This window comes from Macaca mulatta, chromosome 7 (genome assembly GCF_049350105.2).
Source record: "Macaca mulatta isolate MMU2019108-1 chromosome 7, T2T-MMU8v2.0, whole genome shotgun sequence".
Lineage (NCBI taxonomy): Eukaryota > Metazoa > Chordata > Mammalia > Primates > Cercopithecidae > Macaca > Macaca mulatta.
In genome coordinates this window covers 51,202,253-51,225,454 of record NC_133412.1, presented here as the reverse complement: position 1 = coordinate 51,225,454, position 23,202 = coordinate 51,202,253, and the positions used below count along the sequence as shown (strand labels likewise).

Sequence of the window (23,202 nt, the reverse complement as noted above, 5' to 3'; positions counted from 1 at the left end):
CAGCTACTCAGAAGGCTGAGATGGGAGGACTACTTGAGCCTGGGAGGTCAAGGCTGCAGTGAGCTGTGATCACACCACTGTTCTCCAGCCTAGGTAACAGAGCAAGATTCTGACTCAAAAAAAAAAAAAAAAAAATGACTTTGCAATCTTGGCATAGGTAAAAATTTCCTAAGTAGTATATGAAAAGGATAAATCATAAGAGAAAAAAATACTGCACTTCAAAATTTTTAACTTCTGCTCTTCAAAAGACACTAAGAAATGAAAAAATAAGCTATAAACTGGTAGAAATATTCGAAAAACATGTTTCTGATAAAAGAGCTGTAACCAGAGTAAGAATTCTTAATTCAAATATAAGAAGGCAAACAACTCAAAAATGGTTAAAAGACATGAACAGACACTTCACCAATGAGACATACAAATGGCAAATACATGAAAAGATGCTCAACAATATTAGTCACTAAAGAAATGCAAATTCAAACCACCATGAGATAATACTACACACTTATTAGGATAGTTAAAATTAAAAAGACTGACAATAATAAGTGTTGGTGAGGATGTGGAACATGTGGAACCCTCATACATTATGAGAATGCAACTTGGGAAAACAGTTTTGCAGTTTCCTATAAAGTTAAACACAGACATGCCATATGACTCAGCGGTTCTTCTCTTGGACATTTAACAATGAAAAATAAAAACATGCCCAAAGGCTCGTATACAAATATTCAGTAGTGTTATTCATCACAGCTGAAAAAAATGAAAACAACCCCAGTGTCTATCAAAAGCTGAATGGATAAGCAAAATAAGTTTACCTATACAATGGAATACTCTTCATTAATGAAAAGGCATCAACTACAGATAACATGGAACAACAGAGATGAATCTCAAATTACACTGAATGGAAGAAGCCTGACTGAAAAGACTACATATCATATGATTCCATTACATGAATTCTAGAAAAGGCAAAACTACAGTGAGGTAATGCATATTAATAATGTTAATTAGCTAGCTTTAGTCATTTTACAATGTATATATACTTCAAAATAATGTTGCACACAGTGAATATATACAATTTTATCTGTCAAAAATATATATAAATAAAAATTATTAAAAAACGCAGAACTAGAGTGATAGAAAGCAGACCAATGGTTTCTAGGTGCTGAAGGTGGGCAGAGAAGCTCACTGCAAAGAGGCACAAGGAAACTGGGTTAATTGAAATGTTCTGTATCATGATTGTGGTGATGGTTACATGACTATATACATTAAACACATCAAATTGAACACTTAAAGACAGTGAATTTTATGTAAATTATACCTCAATAAAAGTGATTTGTAAAAATTTTTTAAAAGATTTTAAAAAATATTACAGTATTTAAGTTAAATATGTATAGTCATATGTCACTTAACAATGGGGATACATTCTAAGAAATGTGTCATTAGGTGATCTTGTCATTGTGTGACTATCATAGAGTATACTTATGCAAACCTCGATGGTACAGCCTACTACATACCTAGGCCATGTGGGTTAGCCTATTGTTCCCAGGCTACAAACCTGTACAACATGTTACTGTACTGAACACTGTAGGCAACTGTAACACTAACACAATGCTAAATATGTGTATATCTAAGCATAGAGAAGGTACAGTAAAAATTACACCTGTATAGGGCACTTACCATGAATGGAGCTTGAAAGGTGAAAATTGCTCTGGGTGAGTCAGTGAGTGAGTGGTGAGTGAATGTGATGGTCTAGGACATTACTGTACACTACTGTAGACTTTATAAACACTGTACATTCAATTAACTATCCTAAAAAGTATGTAGTGTTATCTCATGTCGGTTTTAATTTGCATTTCCTTAATGACTATTTTTATAAATAAATTTATTTAAAAAGTATCTTTCTTCAATCATAAATTAACCTTAGCTTACTGTAACATTTGTACTTTATAAACTCTAAAATTTTTAAAAAAACATTTGGACTGCTTTACAATAACTTAAAACATATACAATATTTTTTCTATTATTACATTGTTAAAATTGTTGTATTTTAAAAACTTTTTGTTAAAAACTAAGACACAAACATGTACATTAGCCTATGCCTACAAGGGCCAGTATCACCCAGATGTCACAGGTGACAGGAATTTTTCAGCCCCCTTATAATCTAATGGGATCACTATCATATCTGTGGTCCTCTCTTGACTGATATGTTGTAATAAGACACATGACTGTATATGCAACATGCACCAAATTGCAGAGTTATCCTTATATTTCTCAGTAACGGATATCTTAGAATTTGACAAACTTGGTTTTGTGACTACAGTGCAAAAATCATTCTATGTATGAGACAAAGACATTTCTATCCATTTGTTCACAATAGTTACCACTGGGGCAAAAAGATGGAGCAGAGAGACAGTATGGGGTGGTCTCCTATGCCTGCGGAAGCCAAACTGCTTTAATGTCACCATTCAGCAAAGACCCATGATATTGACAGGGAGAACTAGCTGTGCACTAGGTATCCCTCAAGTCTACCATTTGTAGTACTCATTAGCAGCTGAAGAAACCTTATCTCCTGCACCTGATCCAGACCCTGACAGTAGCAGATAAAGCAAAATAGTACAACTCATACCTCAGTTTTAAGTCACAAGGAACACAAAGATGACTTTGCAGGTCATCTCACGTTCAATGAGAAGGCTATATTTAAGCAGAAAGATGAATCATCACAATATATACATGTGAGCTCCTACCATATTATGACAGAACATGTAAGCGATCCAAAAAAATTAATGTCTTTTAAATGTATTTGACCTATTTGCTTATTGCTGGTTTTCCCTCACTAGAATGATGATATCCCATAATGAAAGGGATTTCTGTCTTCACTGTTCACTGCTATATCCCTCGCATCCCCTAAAATGCCTAGCATATACTAATTATTCACTAAATATTTGTTAAATTAATTATGCCCATGTAGATATTCAGTAAATATTTGTTGTATGAATTTAAGTCAATGTAGACATCATTCACAGCTAAATGACATAATAACTTTCCATTATACGTTCCTTTCTTGTACAATTTCTTTGTTTGGAAGTTACTAATTTTTTTTTCTTTCATTGGTTTCTATGTACCAAATAAAACCTAAACTTTCAACCAAGTTGATTCTTATTTTCTTTACATATTTCTTAATTCTAAAATTTCCTAAAGTGTATATATATTCAGAATAAAGAACACATGCATCATTATAAAACTAGAGTTTTATGGAGGACTCTTATCAATTAATAATAACACTTTTTTGTTTTCTTTATTTCTGCAAATCTATCCCTCTGCATATGCTGTTTTCCCTATCTGGAAAACCCTCCACACTTGTCTCTGTTAACCTAGCCTATCTTAACTCAATCTCCCTTACTACAGAATCCTTTATCATACTGGTTAATTTCAACCTTTTGATCCACTCTGACTCCTAACAAAATCCTAAACCCCTTTAGGGCAGGCAATATTCAGTATGTTTCTGTATTTCCCACATTTAGCACATTTGATAAATGCTTAATGTGTTGACCTTGATGAATTTCAGTGAGACTGAAGAAGCTTGAGGATACAAAAATTCATGTAAAGCTAAGAAGACAAAGATATATTTCCATGTTAAACTATTATGCATAAACCTACCAGTAGTGTCTGTCCTTGGAAAATGAAGAAATGACCTGATATAACTATGGTGAGAACAAGATACCCAGATTCTTCATTGGAATCAAAAACCTTGAAAAAGAGAAAGAGAAAAATATGTAAACTATAATACATTTCTATAATAACTGATAAACTTATAATACTGATAACCAAACTATTTTCTCACATTGATCTTTCTACCCTGAGCATTCTTTCCTTTTCCATTCATTTAATCTGTAACCCTTCCCTTACAACTTCAAGTTTCTCCATATATATAGGCTAACAGCCAGACTTTTAAAAAATTAAAAGCCAATATTTTGAAACAGAAAGAATATCAGATTAAGAATCAGGAGTTGTTGTGGGTCCTGAGCCAACCACTATTTAGTTACATTTTAATAAATCATTTATTCTCTCTGAGCTTCAGTATTATTTCTGTAAAATGAAGATAGTGCCTTACAGAGCTGCTGTAAGACTTCACAGTCCAATTTCTTCAGCCATGTAATCTATTTTTCTTTTTCTTTTTCTTTTTTTTTTTGAGACAGAGGTTCGCTCCTGTAGCCCAGGCTGGAGTGCAATGGTGTGATCTCGGCTCACAGCAACATCTGCCTCGTGTGTTCAAGCAATTCTCCTGCCTCAGCCTCCAGAGTAGCTGGGATTACAGGCATGTGTCACCATGCCTGGTTAATTTTTGTATTTTTAGTGGAGATGGGGTTTCACCATGTTGGTCATGCCGGTCTCAAACTCCTGTCTGCCCGCCTCAGTCTCCCAAAGTGCTGGGATTACAGGCATAAGCCATCGCACCTGGCCATCCATTTTTCATAACCCCTTAAACATCTGGTGCTTTCCTTTGGATGAGCTCTAGTTTGTCAGTGTCACTCTTAAAATATGGTGCCATAAACTTACCGTAATCCTCTTGGTGTAGTCTAATTATCTCCCATTACTTGCAATAGTGTTGCCTATAATCACATTAACCTTTTGAGGGGGTAGTACCACTGCAGAGTTTGATCTTAAATCCACATAACCTCCTGACACTTCATTACCTGTGTTGGTAAATCATATTTCCCTTTATTTATCCTGAACCTAAACATAAAACCTTGGATTAGCCCCATTATATTTTATCTTGTTAGATTGGATCTATAGTTCCAACCTATTGAGATGTAGTGAGGAACTGAAGCAATTAAATCAAAATGTCAGGGAGGACATGACTGATAGATACATTACAGTGGGATCTGGATCTTAAGTGACTACACTATACAGGTGGCTTTGATATCCTTAATAAACACCATAAGGTAAACCATCCTTATATAAACAATAAGATAAATTATAGACTCATCTTAATGCCCAAAGTTCAAAATAATTAGGACACACCTAATTCAACTTATATATGTTTTTATGAGGTTACTGCATTGTACTGAGAAATAATGCTCTTATAGTTTCATATGTGGGGTTTGGAGTTTTAATGCTATATTTAAATCCAAGATTTCCTACTGTGTTTTCTCTAATTCATTTTAAATTCCAAACTTAAAAAGTGAGTAACATTTTAGATGTCAAAGGGGATATGATAGACCTGCACTAATTCCTTCAGTGGTTGTAATTCTCCCTCTTTCCCAGTATTTGGAACTTGGTCAGTGGCACAACGCTCTTCCTATCACAGTTTAAATGAATTATCCTGTGTGTTTTATGACTAGTTAGAACCAGAGCATAGCTAGGAGTCAAGTACAGCTTTCACAACTAGAGTCTGGTCAATGAATTATTTGGAAGGCAATGTGTTAACATGATAGTTTAAAGTTTTAAGAAATGTGGCATATATAACAAAGAGCATCCAAAATATAAGTGTACAGCTCAATGAACGATGGCAAAGCAAACACATCACCCAAGTGAAGAAACAGAACATTACCAGATTTCCAGCAGGTCCTCTAGTGTTTGCTGTCTTAAAAGTTACTATCTGCAGACCTCTAGCAAGACTACTAAAGAAGAAAAGAGAGAAGAATCAAAGAGATGCAATAAAAAAATGATAAAGGGGATATCACCACCGACCCCACAGAAATACAAACTGCCATCAGCGAATACTATAAACACCTCTATGCAAATAAACTAGAAAACCTAGAAGAAATGGATAAATTCCTGGACACATACACCTTCCTGAGACTAAACCAGGAAGAAGGTGAATCCCTGGATAGACCAATAACAGGCTCTGAAATTGAGGCAATAATTAATAGCCTACCAACCAAAAAAAGTCCAGGACCAGACGGATTCACAGCCAGATTCTACCAGAGGTACAAGGAGGAGCTGGTACCATTCCTTCTGAAATGATTCAAATCAATAGAAAAAGAGGAAATCCTCCTTAACTCGTTTTATGAGGCCAACATCATCCTGATACCAAAGGCTGGCAGAGACACACGCAACAAAAAAGAGAATTTTAGACCAATATCCCTGATGAACATCGATGCAAAAATCCTCAATAAAATACTGGCAAACCAAATCCAGCAGCACATCAAAAAAGCTTATCCGCCATGATCAAGTGGGCTTCATCCCTGGGATGCAAGGCTGGTTCAACATATGCAAATCAATAAACGTAATCCAGCATATAAACAGAACCAAAGACAAAACCACATGATTATATCAATAGATGCAGAAAAGGCCTTTGACAAAATTCAACAGCCCTTCATGCTAAAAACTCTCAATAAATTTGGTATTGAAAGAATGTATCTCAAAATAATAAGAGCTATTTATGACAAACCCACAGCCAATATCATACTGAATGGGCAAAACCAGGAAGCATTCCCTTTGAAACCTGGCACAAGACAGGGATGCCCTCTCTCACCACTTCTGTTCAACACAGTGTTGGAAGTTTTGGCCAGGGCAATCAGGCAGGAGAAAGAAAGAAAGGGTATTCAATTAGGAAAAGAGGAAGTCAAATTGTCCCTGTTTGCAGATGACATGATTGTATATCTAGAAAACCCCATCGTCTCAGCCCAAAATCTCCCTAAGCTGATAAGCAACTTCAGCAAACTCTCAGGATACAAAATCAATGTGCAAAATTCACAAGCATTCTTATACACCAATAACAGACAAACAGAGAGCCAAATCATGAGTGAACTCCCATTCACAATTGCTTCAAAGAGAATAAAATGACTAGGAATACAACTTACAAAGGATGTGAAGGACCTCTTCAAGGATAACTACAAACCACTGCTCAATGAAATAAAAGAGGACACAAACAAATGGACGAACATTCCATGCTCATGGATAGGAAGACTCAATATCGTGAAAATGGCCATACTGCCCAAGGTAATTTATAGATTCAATGCCATCCCCATCAAGCTACCAATGACTTTCTTCACAGAATTTGAAAAAACTACTTTAAAGTTCATATGGAACCAAAAAAGAGCCTGCATTGCCAAGACAATCCTAAGCCAAAAGAACAAAGCTCGAGGCATCACACTACCTGACTTCAAACTATACTACAAGGCTACAGTAACCAAAACAGCATGGTACTGGTACCAAAACAGAGATATAGACCTATGGAACAGAACAGAGCCCTCGGAAATAATATCACACATCTACAACCATGTGATCTTTGCAAACCTAACAAAAACAAGAAATGGGGAAAGGATTCCCTATTTAATAAATGGTACTGGGAAAACTGGCTAGCCATGTATAGAAAGCTGAAACTGGATCCCTTCCATGCACCTTACACAAAAATTAATTCAAGATGGATTAGAGACTTAAATGTTAGACCTAAAACCATAAAAATCCTAGAAGAAAACCTAGGCAATACCATTCAGGACATAGGCATGGGCAAGGACTTCATATCTAAAACACCAGAAGCAATGGCAACAAAAGCCAAAATTGACAAATGGGATCTAATTAAACTAAAGAGCTGCTGCACAGCAAAAGAAACTACCATCAGAGTGAACAGGCAACCTACAGAATGGGAGAAAATTTTTGCAATCTAGTCATCTGACAAAGGGCTAATATCCAGAATCTACAAAGAACTCAAACAAATTTACAAGAAAAAAACAAAAAACCCCATCAAAAAGTGGGCGAAGGATATGAACAGACACTTCTCAAAAGAAGACATTTATGCAGCCAACAGACACATGAAAAAATGCTCATCGTCACTAGCCATCAGACAAATGTAAATCAAAACCACAATGAGATACCATCTCACACCAGTTAGAATGGCGATCATTAAAAAGTCAGGAAACAACAGGTGCTGGAGAGGATGTGGAGAAATAGCAACACTTTTACACTGTTGGTGGGACTGTAAACTAGTACAACCATTGTGGAAGACAGTGTGGCGATTCCTCAATAGAAATACCATCTGACCCAGCCATCCCATTACTGGGTATATACCCAAAGGATTATAAATCATGCTGCTACAAAGACACATGGACACGTATGTTTATTGTGGCACTATTCACAATAGTAAAGACTTGGAACCAACCCAGATGTCCATCAGTGACAGACTGGATTAAGAAAATGTGGCACATATACATCACGGAATACTATGCAGCCATAAAAAAGGATAAGTTCATGTCCTTGTAGGTACATGGATGCAGCTGGAAACCATCATCCTCAGCAAACTATCGCAAGGACAAAAAAACCAAACACCACATGTTCTCACTCATAGGCGGGAACTGAACAATGAGAACACTTGGACACAGGAAGGGGAACATCACACACCAGGGCCTGTTATGGGGTGGGGGGAGGGGGGAGGGATAGCATTAGGAGATATACCTAATGTAAATAACGAGTTAATGGGTGCAGCACACCAACATGGCACATGTATACATATGTAACAAACCTGCATGTTGTGTACATGTACCCTAGAACTTAAAGTATAATTTTAAAAAATTAAAGAATGTAAAAAAAAAAATCACTATCTGCTCCTTTTTCCCTTAAAATAATCTCCCATCCTGACTTCTAACACTATACTTTAGTTTTAATTATATGAGTGGAATCATAAAGAACTATTTGACATTTGGCTTCATCAATGTTGTTGAATGTGTATTCATTTTCATTATTCTTGAATACATTCTATGATGATACCATTTCTTTTTTTTGTTTGTTTGTTTTTTGCTGATGGGTATTTTTTCCAGTTTAGGTTCACTACAAATAATACTGTTATGAACATTCATTCTTACATATGCGTCTTGTTGGATAGAAACACTCATTATAAATATTTCAATTTTTCCCAAATTATTTTATTTTTTTCAAATGGTGGCCAACAACTTCCAGGAGAGCCCCAGTTTAGACTACTCTCTTGCCCTCCAAATTGCTACATTTAATCACCCAATCAACATCTTCATGTAAAGGTTTAATAGTCATCTCAAAATTACCAGTCACTAACTTGAACTCCTAACCTTCTCATTCATTAATTACAAAGTACCTACCCTGTGCTAGGCTGTTGCAGCCATTTGACACCACAATATTTTCACCTCAGAAAATGATTTTTTTTTTCTTTTTCAGGTTTCTATACGCAACACTGAAGAAATTAATTATTTCCTTCCATTTCTTTGGCTAAACCATGGAATCATTCTTGACTCCTTTTCTCACACCCATATCCAATCCATCAGCAAATCCTTCATGTCTATCTTCAAAATATTCATAATTCAACCACTTCTTACAGGTCTTGTCTAAAACATCATTCTCTCTAGTTGGATTGTTATAATAATTGCCTAACTGGCTTTTCCATTTCTGTTCTTGCTTCCCTTCTCCAATACAGAGTTTACTCTCAATACAGTAGCCAGAGTGATCCTTTAAAAACATAAGTCAAATAATGTCATTTTCAGCTTACAGCCCTGCAATAGCTCCCTATCTCATTCAGAAGCTCCTGCAACACACCCCATGGTCTAGGCCTCCACTGCCTCTCTGCTCTTGTCCTCTAGCACCCACCCACTGTGCACTCTGATCAACCACACTGGCCTCCTTCCTGCTCCTTGAACCTACTAGGCACACTTACTATTATAAACCTCAGGGCTTTTACAAGTGCTGTTCTATCTGAAATTCTCTTCTCCTAGATATCCACAAGACTCACTCCTTCATCTTCAAATCTTGGCTTAAATATCATATTTTCATGTAAGACTTTTCCTAACCATCCAACTGAAAACTCCCCCATGTTACCTAAACCACACTACTCCTATTCCCTTCTCCAGCTTTATGTTTATCCATAGCTCTTACCATTTTGTTATATTTACTTGTTACCAGTCTTCCCTGAGCTGAAATTAAGCTCCATGAAGATAGAGACTTTTTTTCCCATTTCGGACACTGTTATATTCAAATGCCTAGGACAGTACCTGGCACATAATATGCACCCAATATTTTGTTGGATGGTTAAGTAAATATGAACTTTTAAATGAAGGCACCATATTAACATGCAAAATTTTCAAAGGAAATAAAGATGTCTTCAGAAAGAATTCATCACCAGCAGATCCGCACTGAAAGAAATGTGAAAGAAAGTCCTTCAGGAAGAAGGAAAACGATACCAGATAAAAACTAAGATCTCCACAAAAGAATGAAGAGTGCTGGAAATAGTAATGACATGGGCAAATAAGTAAAAATTTTATCTAAATATCTTTAAAAGATAACTGATAAATTGGATTATATTGATAAACAATATTCAATTAATCCAAACGAAGGCAGGACCAAAATTAAAAGGGAACAAAGAACAGATGGGAAAATTATAAAACAAATAGCAAGATAACAGACTTAAACCCAACCCTATCAATAATCACATTAAATGTAAATAGTACATTTAAATGTAAACACCTCAAAGGCAGAGGTTGTCAGATTGGATAAAAAGACAAAACAAGCTATATGCTGCGTACAAGAAATGCACTTTAAATATAAAAACAAACAGGTTAAAAACAAAAGGACAGAAAAAATATATACCAAGCTAATGCTAGTCAGAAGAAAGTTGGAGTGAGGCCAGGCACAGCGCTCACTCCTACAATCTCAGCACTTTAAGAGTCTGAGGCTTGCTTAAGACCAGAAATTTGAGACCAGCCTGGGCAACATGGCAAGACTCGATCTCTACAGAAAATTTAAAAATTAGCCAGGCATGGCGGTACACGCCCGTAGTCCCAGCTGCTTGGGAGGCTGAGGCAGAAGGATCACTTGAGCTCAGGAGTTCGAGGCTGCTGTAAGCTATGATTGCACCACTGCACTCTGCACCCAGAGGCCTAGGTAACACAGTGAGACTCTTTCACTAAACAATAAAATAAAATAAAATAAAAATAAAAGCTGGAGTGGTTTTATTAATATTAAACAAGAATATCAAAAGGTTATAAAGAAGGTCATTTCAAATAATAAAAGGGTCAATTAATCAAGAAAGATAATCATCTCAAACATGTATGCCTCCAATAGAGAGCTTAAAAATACATAAAGCAGTGATAGAACTGTAAGGGGAAATAGACAAGTTCACAATTACAGCCAGATTTTAATACCCTCTCTCAATAACTGATAGAAAAAGCACATAGCAAATCAGCAAGTATATAGTAGACATGAACAACTGTCAACCAACATGAGTGATCAACATTTATTGAACACTCCATCTAACACCAACACAAAACACATTCTTCTCAAGTATACAGAGCATTCACACAGACCATATTTTGAGCCACAGAACAAGTTCTGGTTGATTTAAGAGAATGTTACCTGAGCACAGATGCATTAAATTAGAAATCAATAATAGAAAGGTCTTTGAAAAAAATCCCCCAAATATTCTGAAACTAACACACTTCTAAATAACCCATGGGTAAATAAGAAATTAAAAGGGAAATCAGAAATATTGTGAATTCAAAGTAATTCACCATATTAACATATTAAAAAAGAAAAACCATATGATCACCTCAATATAAAAGAATGTAGAAAAAGCATTTGACAAAATCCAACATCTATTCCTGATTTTAAAACTCAGCAAACCAGGAATAGAAGTAACTTCCTCAAGCTGATAAAGGGCATCTCTAAAAAAAAAAAAAAACCCTACAGTTATCTACATACTGAAAGCTTTCTCTCTAAGATAAGAAATAAGACAAGATGTCCACTCTCACCACTTCTATTCAACACTGTTACTGGGAGTTTTTACCACTGTAATTAGACAGGAAAAAGAATGAAAAAGCATCCAGATTGGAAAGACATAAAACTGTCTTTATTCACAGACAACATGATCATCTATGTAGAAAATCCAATTTATTTTACTAGAACTAATCACTATTAGTTCTATTCTGTAATTTTAGAAAGGTTACAGAATAGAAGATCAATCAATAAAAATGAATTGTATTTACACACAGTAATGAAGAACTAGAACCTGAAAATTTAAAAGCATCAAAATTTACAACATCAAAAATTGTAAGGGATAAATATGACAAAAGAAGACCAGCACATTGAAAATTGAGAGAAATTTAAGAACACTTAAATACATGGAGAGAAACATTTTGTTCACAGATAGGAAGATTTAATATTATTAAAATGCTGTAATAGGCAGAATAATGGTCCCCCTAAAGATGTCTATGTCCTAATACCCGGAACCTGTAATATGTTATCTTACATAGCAAAGGGATTTTGCATATGTGATTAAGTTAAAAGATCTTGAGCTGGGGAGATAGCCCTGAATTATCCAGGTGGACCTATTGTACTCAGAAGCATCCTTACAAGGGAAAGAGGGAGGCAGAAAGAGTCAGAAGGAAATGTGACTGCTGGCACTGAGGATGGAAGGTGGGTAACAAACTAAGGAATACAGGCAACCTCTATGTGTTAGAGAAGGCCAGGAAAAATAAAAGGATTCTTGAATCTCCAGAAGGAAAACAGTCCTCCTGACACCTTGATTTTAGCTCAATAAACCCATTTCAAATTTCTGACCTCTAGAACTATAAGCTAATGTTTGCGTTACTTTAAGCTACTAAGTTTATAGCTTGTTACAGCAGCAGTAACAAATTAGTACAGATGCTAATTCTCCAAGTTGATCTATGCAATCTCAATCAAAATTCCAAAATTTTCAAGAAATGCATGAGTCCAAAAAGACTATAGGCCAAGCATTTAAGTCAGTGAGTCAACAGTAGCAAAGTATCCACTATGTACTGATCCCTCTTATAATTTGGAGAAGGAAAAAGACATAGAAAGTCTCTGAACTTGAGCTTCATTCATTTCTTCATTCAACAAATATATGACTGCACTATCACTGAACAAAACACAGATCCTCATCCTAATGGAGCAAGCGTGAAATGGTGATGCAGAGCAAGGGTACAGACAATAAACAACAAATATAATTAGTGACACACCAAGGACGGGATGCTGGGAGCATTACAACGCAAGTGCTGGCAATAAAGGAATGCTTGGTCTATAGAGAATGTATAAACAATTAAAAAGCTGACTAAAATCAGTTTATTACCACCATGTGCCAGTAATTCTGATCAATGTCAGTGATAAAAATACTCCTTCCTGAAAAAAACATTTTGTTGGTCTAAGCTCCAAATAATTACTGCAGTTACTGTTGAGTTTAAATAATATATATGTAAGCTTCAATTATCAGATTTTTTATTCTTCAATTGTTGTCTACATATAAGTTCGTTGGGGAAACTCCCAGTTACAGCTAACCCCCATCCATGCAAACTTAGGCACATACATTTGTTTCAAAAGTAGTGCACCAGGCCGGGCGTGGTGGCTCACGCCTGTAATCCCAGCACTTTGGGAGGCTGAGGCGGGCGGATCAAGGAGATCAAGACCATCCTGGCTAACACGGTGAAACCCCGTCTCTACTAAAAATATAAAAAATTAGCCGGGCGCGGTGGCGGGCACCTGTAGTCCCAGCTACCTGGGAGGCTGAGGCAGAATGACCTGAACCCGGAAGGCGGAGCTTGCAGTGAGCTGAGATCACGCCACTGCACTCCAGCTTGGGCGACGGTGCGAAACTCTGTCTCAAAAAAAAAAAAAAAAGTAGTGCACCATGCTTTGTTACACCTGAAGGCTGCTTAATATGAAGTTCTTATTTCCAACCCTTTCTTAGGATGCAGTTGACTTTTCCATCCCTGTGGTACTACATTCTTGTGCATTTAAATGATAGATTCAAAATAAAACAAAGATAGCACAGTGATTGTTAAGACCAAGAAACAACTTGAGGCACTCCGTCATTTTATGGGACCTTTTGGTATTTGTGTCTAAAATTTAAAACAATGAAATACAGCGTAAATAGCAAGATGTAATTTAATAAGTACAAATTTTAGTTCACACTCAAAATATTTTATTAAATTTCAACAATACCTTTAACATTGAAATTTATTCTCTTCAAATTAAGTGTTTTGAAACTAAAGAACATTAAGGGGGATAAAACATATCAGCAATTTTATTAACAGTTGCATAAATTGTACCTTTTGGAAATGCTTAGGTTTTTTTTTTTTTTTCCCTTGCCCCAGAGGGAGTCCTGCTCTGTCACCCAGGCTGGAGTGCAGTGGCACCATCTCGTCTCACTGCAACCTCTGCCTCCCAGGTTCAAGCAATTCTCCTGCCTCAGCCTCCTGAGTAGCTGGGATTACAGGCGCATACCACCCACCACACCTGGCTAAATTTTTGTATTTTTGGTAGAGATGGGGATTCACCACGTTGGCCAGGCTGGTCTCAAACTCCTGACCTCATGATCCACCCGCCTCAGACTCCCAAAGTGCTGGGATTACAGGCATGAGCCACTGTGCGCAGCCAGAAATGCTTAGTTTTACTTTTAAAAACTTCGCTTATTAGTTAATGAACAATTACATAAAACATCAGTCTGTAACTGCAGAATCCAAGTTCAAACAATTAACTAGATATAAAAACAACTGGTTGCCGGGCATGGTGGCTCACACCTGTAATCCCAGCACTTTGGGAGGTCCAGGTGGGCGGATCGCAAGGTCAGGAGATTGAGACCAGCCTGACCAACATGGTGAAACCCCGTCTCTACTAAAAAAATGCAAAAATTAGGCAGGCATGGTGGCATGCACCTGTAGTCCCAGCTACTTGGGAGGCTGAGGCAGGAGAATCACTTGAACCCAGGAGGCGGAGGTTGCAATGAGCTGAGATTGCACCACTGCACTCCAGCTGGGTGACAGAGCGAGACTCTGTCTTGAAATAAAATAACATAAAATAACGTAACATAAAATAAAATAAAAACAATGGGCTAAATAGTTGTGGATTTTTTTCCTGCCTTATACTGTATTTATTTATTTGGCATAATTATTATAACAAAACTCAGTAAGAGAAAATGTTCACTGATAGTACTTTTCATTTAACTTAATGATTATTTCTGAAAATAATTTCATCATTCAGGGGAAGAAGATGTTAAAAAATATTCATTCTAGGTGTCAAATGTTGTAGGCACATCACTGAACGTAGTAAATAAAAAAAGTAGTATATGAGATAATGCTAAGAGCTAGGGAAGAAAGAGAGCAGGGTAAGTGGAATCAGAGTGCAAAGACAGGACACAGATGTTACAATATAAATAGAGAGGTTAGGGTAGACACCTGAGAAGGTGAGACTTGAGCAAAGATCAAAGGTATGAAAGTTAACCAGATATCTGGGGGAGAATTCCAGGCTTATGATTTTTCAGATGTTCGTTGCAATCCCTCATCCAAAAGGTCTATATAGTGTGCTCATATAGTTAGAAAATATCCAATTTAAGAACTTCCAAGGGGTTCAAGAAAAAGTGGTAGCTTCATTGCATCCCTGAAGTCTTCTCTTTCCAAATCCAATCCAAATGCCAATTACCTTTCCTTAACCAATTATTAAGACCAGCATCCTGCAGGGGACAGTGGTTCACACCTGTAAGCCTAGCACTTCGGGAGGCCGAAGCAGGCAGATCACATGAGGTCAGAAGTTCGAGACCAGTCTGGACAAGATGGTGAAACCCTGTCTCTATTAAAAATACAAAAATTAACCGGGCATGGTGGTAGGTGCCTGTAATCCCAGCTACTCAGGAGGCTGAAGCAGGAGAATCTCTTGAACCCAGGAGGCAGAGGTTGCAGTGAGCCGAGATTGCACCATTGCACTCCAGACTGGGCAATACAGTGAGACTCCATCTCAAAAAAAAAAAAAGGCTGGGCACAGTGGCTCACGCCTGTAATCCCAGCACTTTGGGAGGCCGAGGCGGGCGGATCACGAGGTCAGAATATCGAGACCATCCTGGCTAACATGGTGAAACCCCGTCTCTACTAAAAATACAAAAAAATTAGCTGGGCATGGTGGCGGGCGCCTGTAGTCCAAGCTACTCGGGAGGCTGAGGCAGGAGAATGGCGTGAACCCAGGAGGCAGAGCTTGCAGTGAGCTGAGATCACGCCACTGCACTCCAGCCTGGGCGACAGAACCAGACTCCGTCTCAAAAAAAAAAAAAAAAAAAAAAAATCATCATCTAAGAGAGCCAGAAGGGTGAATTGAAGTCTCAGGGTCCACATAAAAAGAGCTTGTAGGATGTTTTCCCCCTACAGGAGAAAGGAGGTACTAAGCAAGGAGCCCTGAGGCAAAGACAATGCTGCAGTTGTTGTGGGAGAGCCTCGTCCCTAGAAATTGGTGGACCTCATGAAGATGGGCAGACCAGACTGTGTGCTCTGAAGTTCCTTGCAGTCTCTCAACCTCCAAGGAGTCACAAAGGAGTTGGACAACTTAACTGAGTCCTTCCTACTTCTCTACAGGAGGCCCACAGCATTGTGACTTCTGCATCTCCCAACACTCACCACTTGAAGTGTCCACTCTTGGAGATGAGACCCAGGAGCGAAGAGAGCCCTAAGTTAGACAAAGGAAAATATGAGCTAAAGCAATGAAGAACAACAGAAAACCCAAAACACGAGACTCCTGGGGGAACAAGCCGCTAGAGGAGACTGACAACAGCTTGAACCAAATAATAACTATAATAATAATAAATATATATTTCTATATTTCTTATTAAATAACAATAAATATAATTATTCACACTTAAGGAGAATCTTGAAGCTAAAATTATACTTTATGAATATAAAAATTCAATAGCTAATTGAAGAATTGGATGGATACTACTGAGGCCTAATTAATAGTTTAAAAGAGCAACTGGGAGACTCGGTGTGATCACACCTGTAATCCCAGCACTTTGAGAGGCCAAGGTGGGTGGATCACGAGGTCAGGAGATCCAGACCATCCTCGCTAACATGGTGAAACCCCGTCTCTACGAAAAATACAAAAAATTAGCCAGGCACGGTGGCGGGCGACTGTAGTCCCAGCTACTTGGGAGTCTGAGGCAGGAGAGTGGCCTGAACACGAAAGGCAGAGCTTGCAGTGAGCCAAAATCACGCCACTGCACTCCAGCCTGGGCGACAGAGCGAGACTCCATCTCAAAATAAATAAATAAATAAATAAAAATAAAATAAAAAGCACAAGTGGGAGAAAAATAGAGCAAAACTAGGAGAAAGAAATCATGTGTAACAAAATAAGATACATGGAGCAAAGATTCAGATCCAGGAGAAAAAATGTTAGTGAGAGGGGCTAAAGGAGAGGGAGAGAAAAAGACTGAGGAAAGGAATCAATTGAAAAAATAATAGAATGAAATATTTTACAATTGCAGAAAGACGTGAGACTGAAGATGGAAAGGGTATAAGTTCCAGACATTAATGGGGATGGTGGTTAAAAAAAAAAATCAACAACTAGACATATCCTGATTAAATTCCTGAATTCCAAGGATAGAAGAAGATCTTAAAAGCTTCCAGTTAAAAGCAAAAACATCCTCCTTCAACACTGAAGGAGTCTAGGGAACCAATTTTTTTTTTCCTGTCACCCAGACTGGAGTGCAGTGGCACGATCTTGGCTCACTGAAACCTCTGTCTCATGAGTTCAAGTGATTCTCCTGCCTTATCCTCCCAAGTAGCTGGGAACTACAGGCATGCACCACCACACCCAGCTAAGTTTTGTATTTTTTAGTAGAGATGGGGTTCACTATGTTGGCCAGGCTGGTCTCAAACTCCTGACCTTAAGTGATCCACCCACCTGGGCGTCCCAAAGTGCTAGGATTACAGGCGTGAACCACAGTGCCCAGCTTAACTAATTTTTTAAGTGGTAAATGAAGAGAAAGAATCAAGAATTTATCCTAGCTCTGCTATAAAAAACCACCACTAGGTAACCTCTAATAGATATGGTGATGTTTTTCTTTACAGAAATATTCCAGATAATATATAAAGCAAATATAAGAAAATCCAACCTGAATTTGACAAAGCCTCTAGAGTCAACGACCAGTTCACAAGAAATACAGAGCACAAAGGATCACATTAAACTGTACCACAGAGATGGCGGTCAGCAAAATCCAGACTGAGAAACTCTGTAGAACAACCTGATTTCTTAAACCTCAAGGAAGAGAGGTGAGATGAAGTCAGGGAAATACGGCAGGGAAACCTAAAAATTAAAAGGTACACAATTTTTGGCCATGTTTAAAAGAATTATGACACTTAGACTACTTGAAATTTGAACACTGATAATATTACGGTATTATTAATTTTGGGGTATTATGGTTATGCTTTTTAAAAAATTTATTTATTTATTTATTATTATACTTTAAGTTCTAGGGTATATGTACACAACGTGCAGATTTGTTACGTATGTATACATGTGCCATGTTGGTATGCTGCACCCATTAACTCATCCTTTACATTAGGTATATCTCCTAATGCTATCCCTCCCTCCTCCCCTCACCCCACAACAGGCCCTGGTGTGTGATATTCCCCTTCCTGTGTCCAAGTGTTCTCACTGTTCAATTCCCACCTATGAGCGAGAACATACGGTGTTTGGTATTCTGTTCTTGGGATAGTTTGCTGAGAATGATGGTTTCCAGCTGCATCCATGTCCCTACAAAGGACATGAACTCATCCTTTTTATGGCTGCATAGTATTCTATGGTGTATATGTGTCATATTTTCTTAATCCAGTCTGTCACTGATGGACATTTGGGTTGATTCCAAGTCTTTGCTATTGTGAATAGTGCTGCAATAAACATACATGTGCATGTGTCTTTATAGCAGCATAATTTATAATCCTTTGGGTATATACCCAGTAATGGGATGGCTGGGTCATATGGTACATCTAGTTCTAGATCCTTGAGGAATCGCCATACTGTTTTCCATAATGGTTGAACTAGTTTACAATCCCACCAACAGTGTAAAAGTGTTCCTATTTCTCCACATCCTCTCCAGCACCTGTTGTTTCCTGACTTTTTAATGATCGCCATTCTAACTGGTGTGAGATGGTATCTCATTGTGGTTTTGATTTGCATTTCTCTGATGGCCAGTGATGATGAGCATTTTTTCATGTGTCTGTTGGCTGTATGAATGTCTTCTTTTGAGAAATGTCTGTTCATATCCTTTGCCCACTTTTTGATGGGGTTGTTTTTTTCTTGTAAATTTGTTTGAGTTCTTTGTAGGTTCTGGATATTAGCCCTTTGTCAGATGAGTAGATTGCAAAAATGTTCTCCCATTCTGTAGGTTGCCTGTTCACTCTGATGGTAGTTTCTTTTGCTGTGCAGAAGCTCTTTAGTTTAATGAGATCCCATTTGTCAATTTTGGCTTTTGCTGCCGTTGCTTTTGGTGTTTTAGACATGAAGTCTTTGCCCATGCCTATGTTCTGAATGGTACTACCTAGGTTTTCCTCTAGGGTTTTTATGGTACTAGGTCTAACATTTAAGTCTCTAATCCATCTTGAATTAATTTTCCTATAAGGAGTAAGGAAAGGATCCAGTTTCAGCTTTCTACTTATGGCTAGCCAATTTTCCCAGCACCATTTATTAAATAGGGAATCCTTTCCCCATTTCTTGTTTCTCTCAGGTTTGTCAAAGATCAGATGGCTGTAGATGTGTGGTATTATTTCTGAGGACTCTGTTCTGTTCCATTGGTCTATATCTCTGTTTTGGTACCAGTACCATGCTGTTTTGGTTACTGTAGCCTTGTAGTATAGTTTGAAGTCAGGTAGCATGATGCCTCCAGCTTTGTTCTTTTGACTTAGGATTGTCTTGGCAATGTGGGCTCTTTTTTGGTTCCATATGAACTTTAAAGCAGTTTTTTCCAATTCTGTGAAGAAAGTCATTGGTAGCTTGATGGGGATGGCATTGAATCTATAAATTACCTTGGGCAGTATGGCCATTTTCACGATATTGATTCTTCCTATCCATGAGCATGGTATGTTCTTCCATTTGTTTGTGTCCTCTTTTATTTCACTGAGCAGTGGTTTGTCGTTCTCCTTGAAGAGGTCCTTTACATCCCTTGTAAGTTGGATTCCTAGGTATTTTATTCTCTTTGAAGCAATTGTGAATGGAAGTTCATTCCTGATTTGGCTCTCTGTTTGTCTATTACTGGTGTATAAGAATGCTTGTGATTTTTGCACATTGATTTTGTATCCTGAGAGTTTGCTGAAGTTGCTTATCAGCTTAAGGAGATTTTGGGCTGAGACAATGGGGTTTTCTAAATATACAATCATGTCATCTGCAAACAGGGACAATTTGACTTCTTCTTTTCCTAACTGAATACCCTTGATTTCTTTCTCTTGCCTAATTGCCCTAGCCAGAACTTCCAACACTATGTTGAATAGGAGTGGTGAGAGAGGGCATCCCTGTCTTGTGCCAGTTTTCAAAGGGAATTTTTCCAGTTTTTGCCCATTCAGTATGATATTGGCTGTGGGTTTGTCATAAATAGCTCTTATTATTTTGAGGTACGTTCCATCAATACCGAATTTATTGAGCGTTTTTAGCATGAAGGGCTGTTGAATTTTGTCAAAAGCCTTTTCTGCATCTATTGAGATAATCATGTGGTTCTTGTCTTTGGTTCTGTTTATATGCTGGATTATGTTTATTGATTTGCGAATGTTGAACCAGCCTTGCATCCCAGGGATGAAGCCCATTTGATCATGGTGGATAAGCTTTTTGATGTGTTGCTGGATTCGGTTTGCCAGTATTTTATTGAGGATTTTTGCATCGATGTTCATCAGGGATATTGGTCTAAAATTCTCTTTTTTTGTTGTGTCTCTGCCAGGCTTTGGTATCAGGATGATGTTGGCCTCATAAAATGAGTTAGGGAGGATTCCCTCTTTTTCTATTGATTGGAATAGTTTCAGAAGGAATGGTACCAACTCCTCCTTGTACCTCTGGTAGAATTCAGCTGTGAATCCATCTGGTCCTGGACTTTTTTTGGTTGGTAGGCTATTAATTATTGCCTCAATTTCAGAGCCTGCTATTGGTCTATTCAGGGATTCAACTTCTTCCTGGTTTAGTCTTGGAAGAGTGTAAGTGTCCAGGAAATTATCCATTTCTTCTAGATTTTCCAGTTTATTTGCGTAGAGGTGTTTATAGTATTCTCTGATGGTAGTTTGTATTTCTGTGGGGTTGGTGGTGATATCCCCTTTATCATTTTTAATTGCGTTGATTTGATTCTTCTCTCTTTTCTTCTTTATTAGTCTTGCTAGTGGTCCGTCAATTTTGTTGATCTTTTCAAAAAACCAACTCCTGGATTCATTGATTTTTTGGAGGGTTTTTTGTGTCTCTATCTCCTTCAGTTCTGCTCTGATCTTAGTTATTTCTTGCCTTCTGCTAACTTTCGAATGTGTTTGCTCTTGCTTCTCTAGTTCTTTTAATTGCGATGTTAGAGTGTCAATTTTAGATCTTTCCTGCTTTCTCTTGTGGGCATTTAGTGCTATAAATTTCCCTCTACACACTGCTTTAAATGTGTCCCAGAGATTCTGGTATGTTGTATCTTTGTTCTCATTGGTTTCAAAGAACATCTTTATTTCTGCCTTCATTTCGTTATGTACCCAGTAGTCATTCAGGAGCAGGTTGTTCAGTTTCCATGTAGTTGAGCGGTTTTGATTGAGTTTCTTAGTCCTGAGTTGTAGTTTGATTGCACTGTGGTCTGAGAGACAGTTTTTAATAATTTCTGTTCTTGTACATTTGCTGAGGAGTGCTTTACTTCCAATTACATGGTCAATTTTGGAGTAAGTACGATGTGGTGCTGAGAAGAATGTATATTCTGTTGATTTGGGGTGGAGAGTTCTATAGATGTCTATTAGGTCTGCTTGCTGCAGAGATGAGTTCAATTCCTGGATATCCTTGTTAACTTTCTGTCTCGTTGATCTGTCTAATGTTGACAGTGGAGTGTTGAAGTCTCCCATTATTATTGTATGGGAGTCTAAGTCTCTTTGTAAGTCTCTAAGGACTTGCTTTATGAATCTGGGTGCTCCTGTATTGGGTGCATATATATTTAGGATAGTTAGCTCTTCCTGTTGAATTGATCCCTTTACCATTATGTAATGGCCTTCTTTGTCTCTTTTGATCTTTGATGGTTTAAAGTCTGTTTTATCAGAGACTACTATTGCAACCCCCGCTTTTTTTTGTTCTCCATTTGCTTGGTAAATCTTCCTCCATCCCTTTATTTGGAGCCTATGTATGTCTCTGCGTGTGAGATGGGTCTCCTGAATACAGCAGACTGATGGGTCTTGACTCTTTATCCAGTTTGCCAGTCTGTGTCTTTTAATTGGAGCATTTAGTCCATTTACATTTAAGGTTAAGATTGTTATGTGTGAACTTGATCCTGCCATTATGATATTAACTGGTTATTTTGCTCGTTAGTTGATGCAGTTTCTTCCTAGCCTCGATGGTCTTTACATTTTGGCATGTTTTTGCAATGGCTGGTACCGGTTGTTCCTTTCCATGTTGAGTGCTTCCTTCAGGGTCTCTTGTAAGGCAGGCCTAGTGGTGACAAAATCTCTAAGCATTTGCTTATCTTTAAAGGATTGTATTTCTCCTTCACTTATGAAACTTAGTTTGGCTGGATATGAAATTCTGGGTTTAAAATTCTTTTCTTTAAGAATGTTGAATATTGGCCCCCACTCTCTTCTGGCTTGGAGAGTTTCTGCCGAGAGATCTGCTGTTAGTCTGATGGGCTTCCCTTTGTGGGTAACCTGACCTTTCTCTCTGGCTGCCCTTAACATTTTTTCCATCATTTCAACTTTGGTGAATCTGACAATTATGTGTCTTAGAATTGCTCTTCTCAAGGAGTATCATTGTGCTGCTCTCTGTATTTCCTGAATTTGAATGTTGGCCTGCCTTGCTAGGTTGGGGAAGTTCTCCTGGATAATATCCTGCAGAGTGTTTTCCAACTTGGTTCCATTCTCCCTGTCACTTTCAGGTACACCAATCAGACGTAGATATGGTCTTTTCACATAGTCCCACATTTCTTGGATTCTTCGTTCATTTCTTTTTACTCTTTTTTCTCCAAATTTCTCTTCTCATTTCATTTCATTCATTTGATCTTCAATCACTGATACCCTTTCTTCCAGTTGATCAAATCGGTTACTGAAGCTTGTGCATTTGTCATGTAGTTCTCGTGCCATGGTTTTCAGCTCTATCAGGTCATTTAAGGACTTCTCTACAATGCTTATTCTAGTTAGTCATTCATCTAATCTTTTTTCAAGGTTTTTAGCTTCTTTGCAATGGGTTCAAACTTCCTCCTTTAGCTCGGAGAAGTTTGATCGTCTGAAGCCTTCTTCTCTCAACTCATCAAAGTCATTCTCCGTCTAGCTTTGTTCCGTT

The 23,202-nt window shown here is 37.7% G+C and overlaps 1 protein-coding gene across 2 annotated transcripts in view; it reads right to left on the bottom strand.

Moving 5' to 3' along the window:
* REC114 (REC114 meiotic recombination protein) overlaps positions 1-23,202 on the bottom strand; it is a 118,752-nt gene that overhangs the window by 74,467 nt on the left and 21,083 nt on the right. For both annotated transcript variants that reach the window (XM_001093604.5, XM_077939841.1), the window contains exon 2: positions 3,652-3,741. In XM_001093604.5, the coding sequence (XP_001093604.1) occupies positions 3,652-3,741 (90 nt within the window). The remainder of the gene's footprint in view (positions 1-3,651; positions 3,742-23,202) is intronic.